The sequence below is a fragment of the Meleagris gallopavo genome, chromosome 6, assembly GCF_905368555.1.
Source record: "Meleagris gallopavo chromosome 6, MGAL_WU_HG_1.1, whole genome shotgun sequence".
Taxonomy (NCBI): domain Eukaryota; kingdom Metazoa; phylum Chordata; class Aves; order Galliformes; family Phasianidae; genus Meleagris; species Meleagris gallopavo.
In genome coordinates this window covers 33580138-33597105 of record NC_139409.1, presented here as the reverse complement: position 1 = coordinate 33597105, position 16968 = coordinate 33580138, and the positions used below count along the sequence as shown (strand labels likewise).

Below are 16968 nucleotides of genomic sequence, written 5' to 3'. Positions count from 1 at the left end.
GTGGCTCTACTGAACTATAGATTCTGAAGAACTCAGCTGTTAGTTCTTTTCCTTCCATATTAGGTGCGGAAAAACATACTGATATATTGTATAAAATACAAAAATAGTAATCATTTATATTAATGAAAGTATCAGCAGCTGTGTTATCTAAGAGAAAAATAGCCATGGAATATTAGTTGTAGCCAAGTCCTGATTCAGAAGGTTCTGGATGTACACAGAGAAGGATTCTTTCAGATTCTGGAAACTTTGTGACTGACCTTAGCACTCAGTGTACTCAGTTAGGTGTTCTTTAGTCCCAGCCAATATCGTGTATTAAATTGCTAGTCTTCTTTGTTACATTCTATTTTCCAATTGAATTGGAATGATTTATCGCTTGCTATAAACTTGAAATTCAACGTTTAGATATATGGTTCCATATTTCAATTTAAACAGGTGCCTGGAATACTTGCTAAGAAATGATGCCAATCCAGGGATCCGAGACAAGCAAGGATACAATGCAGTTCATTATTCTGCTGCTTATGGTCATCGCTTATGTCTTGAATTGGTAAGAAAACTTTATTACAGGTGAAGGATGTAACAGCTGTCCTTACAGAGCAAAGGCCAGGGCATTCCTCCACCTTCGTTCTTCACTTTAGCTTAGGTTTTTAGGTTTTCAGTTCCTGTGAGAATAAATCTTCAAACACTTGCTACTCTTAAAACAGAGGCAAGATGAAAGCTAAGGTGGTAGATACTGGTGTAAAAAGATAGCATATTTGGAGATGAGGTAAGATGGTTGAGGATATGTGACATTAGTTTACCATTGTTTTTTTTTAATTTAGAATACACTGTTAATTTCTTTTTCTTTATGGCTGAAGTAAAATACCCACACATATCCTCCTGAGGAGTGTTAAGAAATTTTGCAGATTTCATCTGAACAAGTAAATTTAAATATAGAGAAAAGCTGTCAAGTAAGGATGCCTTAAAGTAGTTTCCACAGTAAGAGTAAATTAACAGCCTTACAATTGAATTTTAGATAGTAGGGCCTCCAGTTTGTTTTTAATGGATTCCTTTGCAAAAACATGCATCTTACTTGATATGAGAGAATTTTGTCTGCTCTGTGTTGTACAAGATATTTTTATTCAGATTGTACTTTTATATTCACATGTATTAAAATAAAAATTCTGAATGTTTTTAATTGCAGATTGCGAGTGAAACGCCTCTAGATGTTGTAAGTGTGCGTGATTTCTCACTTTTAAAGTACTAGGCAGCAAAAGGGAACGTGTCATTTTAAAAACACTGCTCCTTATCGTTAAACTTAGTCAAACGTTTCTTCAGTGCATGGATGTATTATTTAATTTCAGTTGCAATGAAGACTTAATTGCAGTTCAGCATCGTAAAATACAAAAATATTTTTAAGCCATGAGCTGACTGAAATTTATGTGTGACTGCTATAAAATAATGATTGTGAAAACGTAGTGAACTGAACATACTGGGCGTTCACAAACACTGTGTTTCAATTTTGCTACCATAAAAAGCTAAATAGTCATGAAAAAGACCCAGGGTTAAAACTTGAAAAGCATGTGAAAGTATCAAATAAAAATATATATGCGTTTTTTTTCCCTGCAATTGTTTTCTCACCAGTCCTGAAATTCCTTTTGTGTGAATGTCATCTATTTATTTCATACGATTGCTTTGGAAAGTCTTAATTTTACACTAATTTCTGATTTGATTATTGCATTATTGGGCAAAATTTTAAGCAACTTTAGGAGATGAGTAGGGGGGAGGGGTTGCAGTAATTGCAGTTCAAAGCCATTAGAAAATTGGAATGAATCTAGAATTATTAAGGAAATTGTAGTCTTTTATTTTTTTTTTTCCTAATATTGTGTCTTATTTTTTAATCTGTGTATACTGGAAGCTAGCAGTTATTGCTGAATGTTTTTAAAGGTGATGAGTTCTTTACTCACTCAGACTTTCTCTGTTAAGCTAATGGAAACATCAGGTACTGACATGCTGAACGATTCAGACAACAGAGCACCTATAAGTCCACTGCATTTAGCTGTAAGTATTTCAGTAGCCTGTGATGAGTCCTCCTCTAGTTGCAAGAGTTGTTGGCATAGTTTTGATTCATCCTGGTTTTGGTTTTTGTTTTTAATTATGCCAATAAAATGAATTAAACCTGAAAATACAATGCATAATCACAGGATGATTTTTGCCTTTCACTTGAAATTTGTGGAATTGCCTTCACTTTGATTCATATAATTAAGATTTATTTTATGAATTATATTAATTAAACTTTTGTAAAAACTTATTCTACAAATAATAGTGTTCTTTTTTTTTTTTTTTACCATCATCATTTATTATGAGAAATGTTTATCTTTAATACTTGTGCAAAATTGCCAAAACAGTAGGAGAAGAGCAAACCTGTCGAAACTGTCGAGAAGTTGGGAACTGAAAAACAGCTCGATGTGTAACTTTATTCTTTTCACTGGACTTCCAGCAGTGGAAAAACCTCAATGTACTTTCTGAAAATAGCCTAGGTCTCACGTAGTACGTATATTGCTATATATATGGCTAAGGGAACAGTAATCTTATACTGGTAAAAGAAAGCTGCTAAAGAGACTGTTCCTGGAAATTTCTTTTTCTGGAAATAGAGCTTGTAGGTCTACGAGAAGAAATTCAGAGTTTACTGTGGAAGCTATAAAACCATAGTTGTAGTTGTTTGTTTTCATTACATATTTTGATGCTTTGTCTTGGTACTTAACTACATTTTCTGTTTTGTTTTGTTTTATCCTTGTATTTCCATTCTTATCTTTTTCTGTTTTGTTTTCTAAGTCCCTTCTATTTTTACCAAATATGGTAGCTAATTGTACTGTCTTTTTTACCTACAGAATTTTACACCTTTTTTTCTGAAATGTTTTATTTAAAACCTCTAGGAATTAAATATGCTTGCGTATGTTCTTCACTTGAAATAGTCTGAGGATTATGTAACTTCAGTATAAGGAATGTAACAATCAGTATTCGGAATACTGATGGTTTTACAAATTGGAGGCAGGGAAAAATTTATGGAAATGCTTTGTGGCTTATTTGAAGAACGAAATGAAAAAGCACCAACCTTCATGTTGAAAGAGTTTTCAAAATTAATTGTAAATATTTTGTAATGATCTATATGCTGCATCAGGAGCTCTTCCATATGTAAAAATAAAAATACTGTCTTCACTGTTTCATTTTTGTAGTCATGGGAAAACTGATGAATTTTCTCATTCTTTTAGGCCTACCACGGCCACCATCAAGCTCTGGAAGTGCTGGTACAGTCGCTGCTAGACCTCGATGTGAGGAATAACAATGGAAGGACACCACTGGATCTTGCTGCCTTCAAGGGACACGTCGAATGTGTAGATGTGCTCATTAATCAGGGAGCATCAATCTTGGTGAAAGATTATGTTGTAAAGAGAACCCCAATACACGCAGCAGGTTTGTGCTAACTGACAAACTCTAAAATTTTGGCTTTTGAAGTGGATCTTCCTTCATCTTTGGAAGTCTCTTAGCATTCTAACAGATGGTGTTAAGCAATGAGTGATCACTTTTGGGTTACTGTTAAGACTTCTAGATTTTTATATACTTGTAGGTATAGATTATTTTAGTAAAGGTAACAAAGTACTTACAGTGGAAACCTGTATTAACCCCATAAATCATTTCAGCTTGTGAATTACCATTCCATGCTACTCTGTAAAAGAGTGCATGCAGTGTTTTGGATTGGAAAGGACTTAAGACCATTTAGTTCCAACTTTGTCCATTCAGCTAGCAAGACTAATTGTACTGAGAGGTGTTGGCAGTATGTTCTTGTTTCTCTCCTCATCTTTCATACAGCCCAAATTTAGATAGTGATTTGTGTTGCCTGTCCTGGCTGTAAAATACTTCTATCAGTTTGAGAAGAGACTAGAAAACTGTGTTCTGTTTCTTCCATGTTTTTAAATCACTTCTTACTGCATATTTTCAAATAATAGCAAACATTCACGATGTTTTCTTACTGACTTCCAGGAAAACATCTATAAACTCAAAATATGGCAGTCATGCCTTATTCTCATTTTTTTTCCTGTCTTTGAAAATAGGCTTATTTGAATTGATGTTATTGTTATAAGCTACATGGCTACACTTGGTAACAAATTCTGTATATGACTGTGTATGTGTTTGCTTGTTTTAAGGCACAGGTATAAGTTGTGATATTATATTTAATTATTCCTTTTTGTGGACAATGTGTAAGCATATACTCTTACAGCTGATGTGTGCAACCCAATTTATATGTCAAAAACAAATGCCTGTTGGTAATTGACGGTTGCAGTTGATTCTGTGCAATACCATATAATTGAGAATACCTCATATCTGAAATCATTGAGTGCTCATACTTTTGTTATTATGTATTAATATGTAATACATGTTTTATATATTAAAATCAATTGTATCAGTGATAAAGCTGTACACTGGCTTCTCAAACTATGGAGTGTTAGCGTGGGCAAGTTACTGTGCTCTTTCTGCTGCATACTTGAAGGCAATTCTTGTAAAACTGGTATTTTGATGATGTTTTACAGCTACAAATGGTCACTCTGAATGTTTGCGACTATTGATAGGAAATGCAGAACCACAGAATGCAGTGGACATTCAAGATGGAAATGGACAGTAAGTTTTAAAAATACACAATCTAATATGCACAAATTACTTCATTTTATAAAAGGGTAAAATAAATACAATTTTACATTGGTGATTTTTAGTTTGTTGCTTTCAAACGACTTGATATTTAAACGAAGACAAGTGAGTGCATATTTTACAATAAACAGCTTTGGCAGTGAAAAATACCTTGTTCAATTGGGAATCTCTTGGCATTCTTGAAATAAAGGTATTGCTAGAGAAGCTTATGGATAATCTAAATTTCCAGTGTTCTTTGATAGTGCCCAGTGCCAGAATGAGGCAACAGGCACAAACTGAAACGTGGAAAGTTCCATCTGAACATCAGAATGCTTTTCTTTGCTGTGAGGGTGACAAAGCACAGTCTGCCCAGAAAGGTTATGTAGTCTCCTCAGTGAGCATCTTCAAAAACCACCTGAACATGAGCTTGGGTAGCCTGATCTGGGTGTTCCTGCTGGAGAAGGGGTTAGACCAGGTGGACCCAGAGGTCTCTGCCAACTTCAGCCATTGTGTGTGTGTGTGTGTGTGTGTGTGTGTGTTATATTTCAGCTGAGCACTAGACTGTTACATTTCCATGTAAATTATGCTTTAATTTCTCTCTGTGTGTAGGACTCCTTTGATGTTGTCTGTTCTCAATGGGCACACGGACTGTGTTTATTCACTTCTCAACAAGGGAGCAAATGTAGATGCCAAAGATAAGTGGGGAAGGACAGCATTACACAGAGGGGTAAGAGAATATTTCCTTTCTTTTCCGTTATTGTACACACTGAGTTAAAATACAGGCTTAGTTTATAGCACTGATTAATTTCTTATAATTTTGATAATGCCATTCTTAGCTTTAAATTGTCTTTTTAGTTGCTTTCAAGGCTAGCTTTTGCTTGTTTGCTACATAACCTCAGAATTCTGTTAGATTTCCTCAGTCTCATAATGTTGCTATAAATTGTTGGCTGCAGAAGACCTGAAGTACGACTTTTTGTCATGGGGTGGGGAACATGTTAATGGATGGAAGAAAATTGTGCCAAATAGGTTTGGGTTTTCTGTTTTTTGTTTGTTTGTTTGTTTGTTTTTAAAATCTTTGACAGATAACTGAACTAGCCCTAGGGATGAGTAGTTCATTCAGTATTGTTCCAATAAATTATCCTCTCATGAATATAAAAGTACATTGCTGTTTTTCCAGCAGAGTGGCTGTTTCCACATGTTAAAAACAGTAACTGTGCTTATTTTATTATTACTTAGAAATTTAAGACATTACCTAGAGTTTGCTTAGTTTAGTTATACACCTTGACACTCTACATGAATATTTGCAAACTTGCATTTCGTTTCTTTCTCTCAGGCAGTTACTGGGCATGAGGAATGTGTGGAAGCACTACTTCAACATGGTGCTAAGTCCTTATTAAGAGACTGTAGGGGGCGAACCCCTATACATTTGTCAGCTGCATGTGGGCATATAGGTGTTCTAGGAGCTCTCTTGCAGTCAGCTACATCTGTGGATGCAATACCTGCAATAGCAGACAATCATGGCTATACGTCGCTGCACTGGGCCTGTTACAATGGTAAACATGAAAGCATGCTGGGGGGGATGTATCTCTCTGTAGGCATAGTGTCTCACAAAGGATTTCCAATACAATTAAAGCATTTTGAATCTAATTAAGTATTCAACAATAAAATAAAAATTGAGAATCAAATGAGCCAAGATGAAAAGATTTTTTCTATTATGTTGGGCATTTTCTGTGTGAAAATGTACAGGGCTGTTATGTCATGTTTGTTTTTATTACTTCCAGGACAGTAATCATCACAAACTTGTAAATCTCCCTTTTCAATGATTTGAGTGTCAACACTCTATTGCTTAAAATCATGTATCTCATATCTGAAATCTGAAGTTAAATGTCAGAATGTAGATGTAACTGCAGAGGGAGTCAGCAGTTAGAGGGAAAAGCTGAGGAACAAAACAGTGCATTAACATTGCTGGATGCAGTGCTGCGTTTGTGTCAGGACCTGGAAATCATTTAATTAATAAGAACAGAAGTTTCTAGTAATTTGGGGAGGTGCTAGCCATTTTTGGACAGCTTTCATTTTGACTAATACAAATGTTTACATTTTATCATATTCTGCAGTCAGTCATGTACATTCAAACTTGATTTCGTACAATCTGTAATTAGTGAAGACAAGTGACAAAATGAAGTTTATATATAAATAGGTTTGGATTCCTTAAATAGGAAGCGTCTTCATAAATTAACAAAGCAAAGCAAACTACTAAATAGTAGTTGAAATGGTTTCCAGGTATAAAGAAGTACCCAGATGCTTCTGTTTGATTGTTATATATAAAATGTCCCATTGTTCATTTTATTCTCTTAGTCTTGGAAAAAATGGGGTTCATCAGTTACAGAAATACAAAGGTTTTCACAGTCTTGTATACTTTGTTTCTCCTAGCAAGCACATGTTCTTTTTAATGCAAAACTTCTCCTCTATCAAATGAGTTGACAGTTAAATACATGTAATTGTTAATACAGAGATAGATGTTACTAATACTTTAAAACTACTTTAAAACTTGAAAATAAAATATTGCTCAATCCAATTTAGATAAATATTTCTTCTAAATCATAAGTAGTTCTTTTCCTTTTTTGTTATTTATTTTTTTAAACTATCTCTGCATTTACTTCAGGTCACGACAGTTGTGTAGAACTTCTCCTGGAACAAGAAGTTTTTCAGAAAATGGAAGGAAATTCTTTCAGTCCATTGCATTGTGCTGTGTAAGGAAAAGCAAGATTATTCTTCATAGACTTAATCGTGGTATTTAACAAAAGATTTATCATTCTGTAAATAACAGCTTTTTTAATTCTTTGTAGGATAAATGACAATGAAGGTGCTGCAGAAATGTTAATTGATACATTAGGTGCTGGTATTGTAAATTCAACAGATTCAAAGGGAAGGTAAGAGTGCATCTGCATGGTAGAAGAATGTATGTAGTGGTTGCATTCACTCTGCTAAATTCTGTTGTTGTTTGTGTTTTTTTAATGGCTACTTAGATTATTTCCTACTTCCTCCTTTTTATTCCTTGAAGATTTAAATTCAGAGTAAAAAAAAAATTTTTTTTTTAATCTAGTTCTGATTCAGTAAACCTGAATGGGCTTTCTGTTGTGTAGGCATGGTTAAAACTGCATCAGTTCATGAGTATTATTTTATGTGTACTTTTTCTGTCTGAATCAAATTCTATCAGTACTGTGAACTACATAGATAAGAGTGATGTATTTGAAACTTGAAGGCACCAGTCATAGCTTAACGTTCCTGATCCCATCTGATCAGTGGGAATGACTGCCCAGTCTCTTACCTACAGTCAGGTCTGATCGCAGTCAGTGTGTCTGTAGAAAGCACAGCTGAGCATGACCGTGTGATCTGTTTCAGGACCCCTCTTCATGCAGCAGCTTTCACAGATCATGTTGAGTGTCTACAGCTTCTACTCAGTCACAATGCTCAAGTAAATGCTGTAGATGCTTCTGGGAAAACACCTTTAATGATGGCTGCAGAAAATGGACAGACAAATACTGTTGGTAAAGTATCTATTTCTGCTGTTCAGTCTGTTGATCTTGCCACAGATGAAGTTGCCTTATCAGTTGATTATTGTGGATATATTTTCTCAAAATAACATATTCGTTTTGCACAAATGTAAACTATTAGAACTTTACAGACTTTGCTTTCAGTTAATAGAAACCTTTATTTCTTGCAGAGGTGCTGGTTAGCAGTGCTAAGGCTGATCTGACTTTGCAAGATAGTTGTAAGAACACAGCACTCCATTTGGCTTGCAGCAAGGTGCGTGCATAGTCTGACCTCACTGGTACTCACTGGTACTTTGTGTTATCAAACACTGTTTACAAATAAGTGTTTGCCTGCAGCCCAGCAGTGTGCCCTTGCAGCCCAGAAAGCCAACTGTGTTCTGGCTGCATTTAAAATGGGGTGGCCAGCAGGGAGAGGGAGGTGATTGTTCCACTCTACTCGGTTCCTGTGAGGCCGCATCTACAGTACTGCCCCCAGGCCTGGGGCCTCCAGTACAGGGAGGATATGGAACTCTTGGAGGGGGTCCAGAGGAGGACCGCTAAGATGATCAGAAGGCTGGAGCACCTCTCCTATGAGGAAGGGTTCAGGGAACTGGGCTTGTTTAGCTTGGAGAAGAGAAAGCTCTTGGGAGACCTCATTGTGGTCTTCCAATACTTGAAGGGAGCATATAAACAGGAGGGGGAACGGCTGTTTACAAGGGTGGATAGTGATAGGACAAGGGGGAATGGTTTTAAACTGAGACAGGGGAGATTTAGGTGAGATATTAGGAGGAAGTTTTTCACCCAGGGAGTGGTGACACACTGGAAGAGATTGCCCAAGGAGGCAGTGGATGCCTCATCCCTGGAAGCATTCAGGGCCAGGCTGGATGTGGCTCTGGGCAGCTAGGTTATCTTTGAGGTCCTTTTCAACCCAGGCCATTCTGTGTTTCTATGATAAGAACTTATTACTTTGGAAAGGCATTCAAAGCTTTTTTTGAAGGTTATCTGCTATGTGACAAATGTTTATTCTGTATTAAGGGTCATGAAACTAGTGCCTTGTTAATACTGGAGAAGATTACAGACAGAAACCTCATCAATGCCACCAACGCAGCCTTGCAAACGTATGTATCCAGAGTGGTTCTTTTCAGATTACTTTTTGGTGTGTTTCTGCTAAGACTTTCTTATAAAGAGAAATGTTTTTGCAGATTTTTTTTCCCTAAATTGGTTGAATTTTGTTTGAATTGCTAAATACCAGGAGTTGGACCAACCTGAAGTGAGAAGGTATATTGTTCAAACCTGAACTTCTAGTTGTAGCTGAGTGAAAAAAATGAGAAATAAATCTTAACGTATTGTGATTCAGGGAATCCTGTGTGAGATTACTGCAATCCATTGAGATTATCTGTACACCAGTGTATTTGTTTTACAAATTAAATAATTTTTCACTTAAAATTCAGTTCTTTAAAATTCATTGCAGGCAAATTACATTTTATTTTCCATAGCTAACCATTGAAACCTAGCTAAGTGTGCTTGTATTATTCAGCGTGCTTGTATTATTCAGCATGCTTTCTGTTAGTAAAATTTATCTATTACTGAGATGGAAGACTTTGTTTTCCATTCAATATTATTTTATCGTTCTACATTATATTCTCAATATCCCAAGTTGGAAGGGACCCACAAGGATGGATCATGAAGTCCAACTCTGGGTTCCACAAAGAACCACCCAAAACTCAAGTCCTGTGTTGGAGAGCATTGTCCAAATGCTCCTTTAACTCCAGCAGGTTGGGGCCATGACCGCTGCCCTGAGAAGGCTGTTCCATGCCTGACCACCCTCAGTATTCTCAGTGCTTCCTGAAGATCTACCTTCAAGTAGAATTAAGCCTGTTTTGTTAGCACTGTTATAGGAAAAGCTTAGAATGTCTAAGTTGTACTGTGAAATGTATTTCAGAATGAGCTACTAAAATAACTTTTCTGCATATTTTTTTTTTTTCCTTTTAAAGAATGTATTTGTGTTGTAGGTGATATTTAACACCTGATAAGTAGCTAAGTTACACACATGAATTCTTGGATTGCTTTAGCAATGTTATCACACAGACCATTTAGAATAAACACCAAAACTTCTGAGTAACTTGTACATTTCTCTGGCCTTGCATCCCTTCTGGAATCTGTCATGTTCAAACCCCTACAGTCTTACAAACTATTCTGAGAGATCTGCAAGAGAAAGCAGAATGGAAGGAAGCTGATTATTCTGTTTCCTGCAGAGTGGTGGTAGGATTTCTTTAAACCAGTGGGAATCGATTCTGGAAAACTATTTCATTTAAAAAAGGTGTAATCAGAGAAGTTGTGGTAAAGTTACACTTTCCTTGATACATCAAGACACCACATGACATGCTTAATAGTTTGAGGTTTTCAAAAGTAATTTGTTTTCCTCCTTGCTTTATGCAGTCTGAATTTTTCGTCTCTGGTCACAAAGGAATGTAGTGGTTTCTGGAAGGCAGATTGATGGAATGTGTCTTGAAAGCATTAATATGCAATAAATAATGTAGTGATGTTTGTATTCTAATGATTATTGCTGGTAACACAGTAGATCTCAGATGTGACGCAATCTATTAAAACTGTTCAATGAAGGATTTATTAACAGGAAGGTAAAGGTGACTAATTTTTTATTGTGATGAAGTTCATAAGCACGCATATCGTTTCCAGCATCTAGTTCCTCACATGTGGTTCCATTAATAAAAAATCATAATAAGAATACAGAACTATTTCTGTCTTGATTCTCTGCAGCAAGAAGATGGCTTTGTTAAATTTTCCCATCTTCGTTTTATATCTCCTATATTTGGGTGATGTGTAAATAACATACAAGTAAAAATATGTCAGTAATCATTTAACACAATGCATTTTACATTTTATCTGTCTTGTGTATTACATTTTGTTCTAAGGTTTATCTACCAGTTTGTTTGTCTTCACAGACCTCTGCATGTTGCTGCTCGAAATGGACTAACAGTTGTAGTTCAAGAACTCTTAGGAAAGGGAGCAAGTGTACTTGCTGTGGATGAAAACGGTAAGAATAAATTTAACTTTGTTTCCCCATAAGCAGCTCTGCTTTTAAACTCAACTCACTGGAACGCAGTAAGCGTGTGGAAATTTCATACGAACCTTCCAATAGGTTCTGCCATAGAAAAAGCGGCATGTTGATGATGAGTCACTTTAGCAGAGCATTTAAGTTGGATGGAATGGCCACCCATTTTGTCTGGGGTAGATATGTTAGTGTTGGCTTTTACAAGTGAGTGTGAATTACAGATTTCAGTTAGTGGGTCTCAAGCTTCTGGCTCATTAGAGCTTTTTGTCACATGTGAGTAAGAAAACATAATGGAATTTAAAAAATTGCAGAGAATAAATCCCACACATTGTAAGGACATAATTATATCTATGATTTCAATATGCCTAGTAACTAAGAGCAATAGCTGTTTTGGGGTTGTTTTTTTTAGTGGTTGTTTTCTTGTTTTGTTACATTTTTGTGGGATTGTTTTGTCTCTTTTTTTAAGACAGGACGTGCCTGATTAATAGCTCTAACTAGATTTCCCTTTTGGAAAGCTTGTCCTCTCTTGATGTTTGCTGTGACTTTCCTTTTACAGGGCTTCTCAAATTGCACTGCTTAAATTGACATGGGAGATTTAAGGATCATTCCTCCCCTGAAATAGGGTAAAGGGTAACTGCTAAATGAAACTCCATAGAATGAAAAGACAGGAAAACATCTTTTTTTTGTGTTTCAGCTTCTCTTCACAAGTATGCCAACTGGAGACATCATCTGTGTTTTCTGTGGGTTCTTCATGTGCAGCCCATCAGTGCCATGCTGGGGTGGATTTTTGACATAATAGTTGTCCATACAGAAATTACAGTTCTCTGGCAGCCAGAGGATCTAACTAACGTTTACTCTTCTCTTTAAATCTGCTAATATTTTAAATTTAAGGCAACTCCTCAGTGCTACCTAATCTAATTCCTCTCTGTGGTTCCTAGCATTTCTTTCTAATAGCAATTACATTGCTTATAAAATCTCAAGCAGCCTTGAGAGTATTCATAGAGCATACTCTGAGGTGAATGTCCCTGCTCAAAGCGCTGTGTAGACAAAGCCATGAATACTTTGAGGTGAGAGAGAGCGAGGGAAAGAACTAGAATATGGTATTTCATTCCTAGTTATGGAAGCTCAAGATCTAAAATTGAATATTAGTGTAAGTTCTGGGCTTTAGAGTTGCGGTTGTTTTTTTTTTTTTTTTACAGAAACAAATCAGTTCATCTTTTTGTTGACCTTCTATTTTATTTTTTTACAACGAAGTGGGATGCTCTGTTCCAGAGGTGAATGAGTATTGTCTTACACATCTGAAATACCCACTTCTTCCATTGCTTCTGCAGACTGTCACTGTTGACTCTGAGCTGTTTAGTCAAGGCTGTCTATTGCTTGCTGTTTGCTTATGTTCTAGTCGCAATGAATTTCCATCAGAGGCCTATCTGTTTATAAATTCTGTGCAGTGTGGTTTAACCTCATGGTAACTATTTCTGAACCATGTCCTAAAACCTGACTGGATCATTTCTGCAGTAAAGGTGATTCCTTAGTGGTTGCAATACTTGCTGGTAAAATAAGCATTACCTCATTTTTCATGCTTTCCAAGTATCTGAATAGAAGCCTATCATGTAGCTTACCATAAAGCCGTGCATTATTAAATGCATACAAGTAACTTTAAACTTAGATGCTGTACACCTTCAAGCTGTGAAGCGGGAGTAGTGTGGGACTTCAGGCTCTCAAATGCACATGGCCATTAGCCTGTCTGCTCAGCAGAATTAGCTGTCACCTGTGGTTGTGCTCATGGTGTGATGAACAGCGATAGGGAAGCTTCTGGGTGAAGAAATATTTCATGTGCTGTAGTTTCTGCAGTGACTCTCTGGTGAGTGCACTCAGTTGCATCCCCTTGGCCAGTTGACCTCTGCACCATTTCCAGAACCAGGCTTTTATGGTTGGCCGAGAACATCTGACTGTTTAAAAAACCCTGACATCTCTGTTCCAAAGAACTCTGACTTCTGGGATGCATCTGTAACTGAAAGCTGTAAAAACAAAATAGCACAAGAAAACTTTATGATGTATTTAATTTTATGGCCCTTTTTAAACAGTGTGGAACTAAGTAATATGAAAGGTTTTTGCAGCTGAAAGATGACATGACCTTGGACAAATTTGTACATTATTGTTGTGTTTTTCTCGGCTTCCAGGTTACACACCAGCTTTGGCCTGTGCTCCCAACAAGGATGTGGCCGATTGCCTCGCGCTCATCCTGGCCACGATGATGCCCGTTTCATCAAGCAGCACATTGCCTTCCCTTACGTTCAATGCCATTAATCATTACACCAACACCTCTAAAACAGTCACCTTCGATTCCTTGCCAATCATGAGGAGTGATCATAGCTCTTACTGTACTTTCAACAATATTGGCAGGGAGGATGGCTACCCCTATACAGAAGAAGACGAACTCAATGACTCAGATTCTGAGACCTATTGAACACTGCATTTTGTAGGGCTGAAGAGTGACCCCTAATGCTGGAAGTCGTCACATCTGTGCTTTTGAAAAAAGCTGTTGGAATTTGAATACAAAAAGAGGACCGACCTTTGGAAGATGCTTTTTATTGTGGTTGCATATAACAAAACAAAATCCATGAGACTCTGGAAGGATTTTTAAGAGCATATTTTGCAGAAGAAGCAGAAATTCTTGAATAAATTCTTGGAAACCGTGGCAAAAAAAAAAAATTTAAAGAATGTCAAAACTGCTTTATTTAACCATTCTGTTTCTGGTGCCAGGAGTAACTTCTGCAGACTGGGCACCCTCGTTGATGTAAATGAACGACACTGTTGTACAACACAGAGGATACTAGATTTAAATATTGTCAATAAAACGAAAATCATTTTGAAGGCAATAAAAGCGTTTGGTACAGTAGGCATTGTTTGTGCTGCAAACTGCCAAAGGACCAAATAACTTAAAAGGTTGTTTTTGTTTTTGTTTTTTTTAATTAAATACATTTTTGTGAAAACTGGAATAGATTATTTGAGAAGTTGTTTTAACCAAACCTTAATTACTTCTGGGAAAGAAGCTTAGATTTGGTTTTAAGCGTTGACTTTTTTTTTTGTTTACCATCTAAAAACCTTCCAGCACTATTAAATGTACCATGAAAGAAAGCAGATTTATTTTTAAGTTTTCTTTTTCTTTTTGACAACACGAAAATGGAACTTGTTGTACTTTTGTAATACTAAAACTAAACCAGCTAACAAGGTGAAGTCAGGGTGAAAAATGTACAGTGTAATAAACAAGGGAAGGGTGGGAGACGGGGGAGGGAAACGGTCATTGTTGCACAGGTTTAGACTGTTAAACTTTGGATTGAATTGAGATTTTTTTTTAATTTAAAATACATAACTTGGAAACTATGAAACTGCATAAAGAGAATGGAAATGTCTCCATAACCCCACTGGGACTGAGAGTTCTTTGCAACGATTGGTCTGCTTCCTTGCATCGAAAAAATTGTACGTAAAGTTCAAATTGTAAATCCCTATCACTTCTTTTTTCTTTTTTCTTTTTTTTTTTTTTTTAAATCCTGGAGTTACTGGGGGAGGGGGAGGTGAATTTAAAAGTGTATTTCCCTATTAGAAAGAAGTACAGTGTCTGGTCTGTGGGAAGAGCTGTGTATCTTTGTTGTGCTCCATTTAGAAATGAACAGCAGAAGCAGGTCCCCTAATGTAGTTCAGCCTCACCTGAAGATTTTTATCTTTTTTATTTATAACAGACTACTGCATTTTTTTAATTGCCTGAAGAATGAAAAAGTGACATAAGCAAGCTGAAGTTTTATCTGTTAAATATGCATATTTACTTTATTTGGTTCTGCTTTAACTACAACTGTTACTTTTCAAGTGAAATGGCTTATGTACATGCAAGGATTCCTTGCGTGTCCTGGTAAAGTACAAATAAATTACTGCAAACCGAATCAAATTTCCTTTTTATCCTTTTTGTATTGTGAAACTGGAAATCTTTATGATATTGTAAATTATCAGCTGGTTTTCTGAACATAAAGTGGAAACACGGGACAATATTTTGATCTGTTTGATAATTTTGTGGGTTTTTTTGAAGAATTAATGAGCATGTACATAGAAATAGTGACTGCTTGAATACTGTATTTACCTGCACTCTTTCAGTACTTCAAGATTCTTGTATATTTTACGGAATATAATAAAACCCAAATGTGAGTTCTACTAAGGAATAATTTATTTGTATCTATTAAGCATTAATGACAAAGTCTCTTTTGTTGAACTGTTAGAATTTATAAAATCTGCTTTCCAAAGGCTTTGTAATCCTAAACTGAAGGTGAGCTATTGGAATTTCAAGTAACCTTAAATGTTAGCTTATTAATTACTCCTCTAGGCTTTAAGTATCACTTTCTTAACCATTTGTGCCTGTGTTTGTTGTTTGCATATGCAGTGTTTGTCTTGGAACAGAATTAGATGACTTCAGGGCGATGGTGATCTCTGTCTTCTTCCCTCTCAGTCTCTCAAAGTACTCCGTGGGGATGACTGACGTGCTTTGGCCAAGCATGCGGGCAGCTCAAAAGGTCTGTATTGGTCTGCCTTGAGATTCACTCCATCTATCTAAATACCGAGGTTGAAACAGCCTGGATCCATTCATCCTCACTTGAATCAGAATGGCAAGTAGCATCTCTGCTACTGGAAAGGTAACAATTAGGTGTTTCTGTTAATGAAGCTGCCAAGTTTTTAAGATGTTTGATTTTTACTACAAGTTGTTAACTCTGTTTAGGGATTCAGAGTTGCATGTATGTCTCATCATTTAGAGCTCACCCGGTGAGCCTGGGTATCTCTGTTTGCATGAATTTACTTAATGGACAGGTCAGGTCAGTAATTCTGCCTTGTAAGTGGGACTCCTACTAGAAAATATGATTCCTAAAATGGAACAAAGTTTGTTTAAAAAACTTAATGCTCTTGTCTGCTTTCCTAATGAGAGGTCAAGAAACAGAAGGTTCCTTGTTTCTGTAAAACAAATAACACTGCCTGCAGTGGGTATCACCGGGTTTTTTTAATCTTCATACCTGAATGGAGGTCTGCTGCTTTCCAGAAAATGATTCTGCATCCTCTTCTTTTTTCCCTTCATCCAAACACCCACTTGAGTTTTCACCAGAAAAGAGCAGGAAAGTACAGCTGGATCATTGAAGCAATGTAGTGGGATAAAATAAACCCTTTTTATACTAGGGGAAAAAAAAAAAAAAAAATGAAGGGACTTCGGTAATGACAACAACCAGCTCTGATCAGTTTTCTGTGCACTCTGCTGCTGTGTTTTATGGGTTATTCAGTTCTTAGGATAAAAATTACATAGTAGAAAATGCCAAGCTAGCACAGAACTTACTGGACTGAGTAACTGTTGTTTTCAGAGAGTGCTGTGTTTGTGTAAATGCCTGATCCTGACACAATCAAGAGTTCATCTTCTTTCTTCCTTTTGTTGTTGCTGTTGTTGTTGTTGTTGTTGTTGTTGTCCTTTTTCCTCTCCTTTCAGGAGTGACTCCTCTATAATGAAGATTTTCTTGTAGCATTGTATAAAGTCTTGCCTCTTACTTCTTTATTTCCTCCTACTACTTATTGCTTATCCAGCACCTGGATTTCTCCAAAACAACCATATAAATGCTAAAAAAAACCAAAGCTGTTACGTTATGTATGACTGATAACGTTCATAGGTTTTTCAGTAAT

At 36.3% G+C, this 16968-nt stretch overlaps 1 protein-coding gene across 2 annotated transcripts in view; it reads left to right on the top strand.

The window, feature by feature from the left end:
- The window catches only part of ANKRD28 (ankyrin repeat domain 28), a 108568-nt gene extending 93089 nt beyond the window's left edge, over positions 1 to 15479 (top strand). For both annotated transcript variants that reach the window (XM_085226292.1, XM_085226291.1), the window contains exons 15-28: positions 433 to 544; positions 1181 to 1207; positions 1963 to 2037; positions 3249 to 3450; positions 4566 to 4653; positions 5269 to 5386; positions 5993 to 6212; positions 7322 to 7409; positions 7506 to 7589; positions 8062 to 8207; positions 8384 to 8466; positions 9228 to 9310; positions 11156 to 11247; positions 13446 to 15479. In XM_085226292.1, the coding sequence (XP_085082418.1) occupies positions 433 to 544; positions 1181 to 1207; positions 1963 to 2037; positions 3249 to 3450; positions 4566 to 4653; positions 5269 to 5386; positions 5993 to 6212; positions 7322 to 7409; positions 7506 to 7589; positions 8062 to 8207; positions 8384 to 8466; positions 9228 to 9310; positions 11156 to 11247; positions 13446 to 13732 (1705 nt within the window). In that variant the 3' untranslated portion in view covers positions 13733 to 15479. The remainder of the gene's footprint in view (positions 1 to 432; positions 545 to 1180; positions 1208 to 1962; positions 2038 to 3248; positions 3451 to 4565; positions 4654 to 5268; positions 5387 to 5992; positions 6213 to 7321; positions 7410 to 7505; positions 7590 to 8061; positions 8208 to 8383; positions 8467 to 9227; positions 9311 to 11155; positions 11248 to 13445) is intronic.
- The last annotated feature ends 1489 nt before the right edge of the window (positions 15480 to 16968 follow it).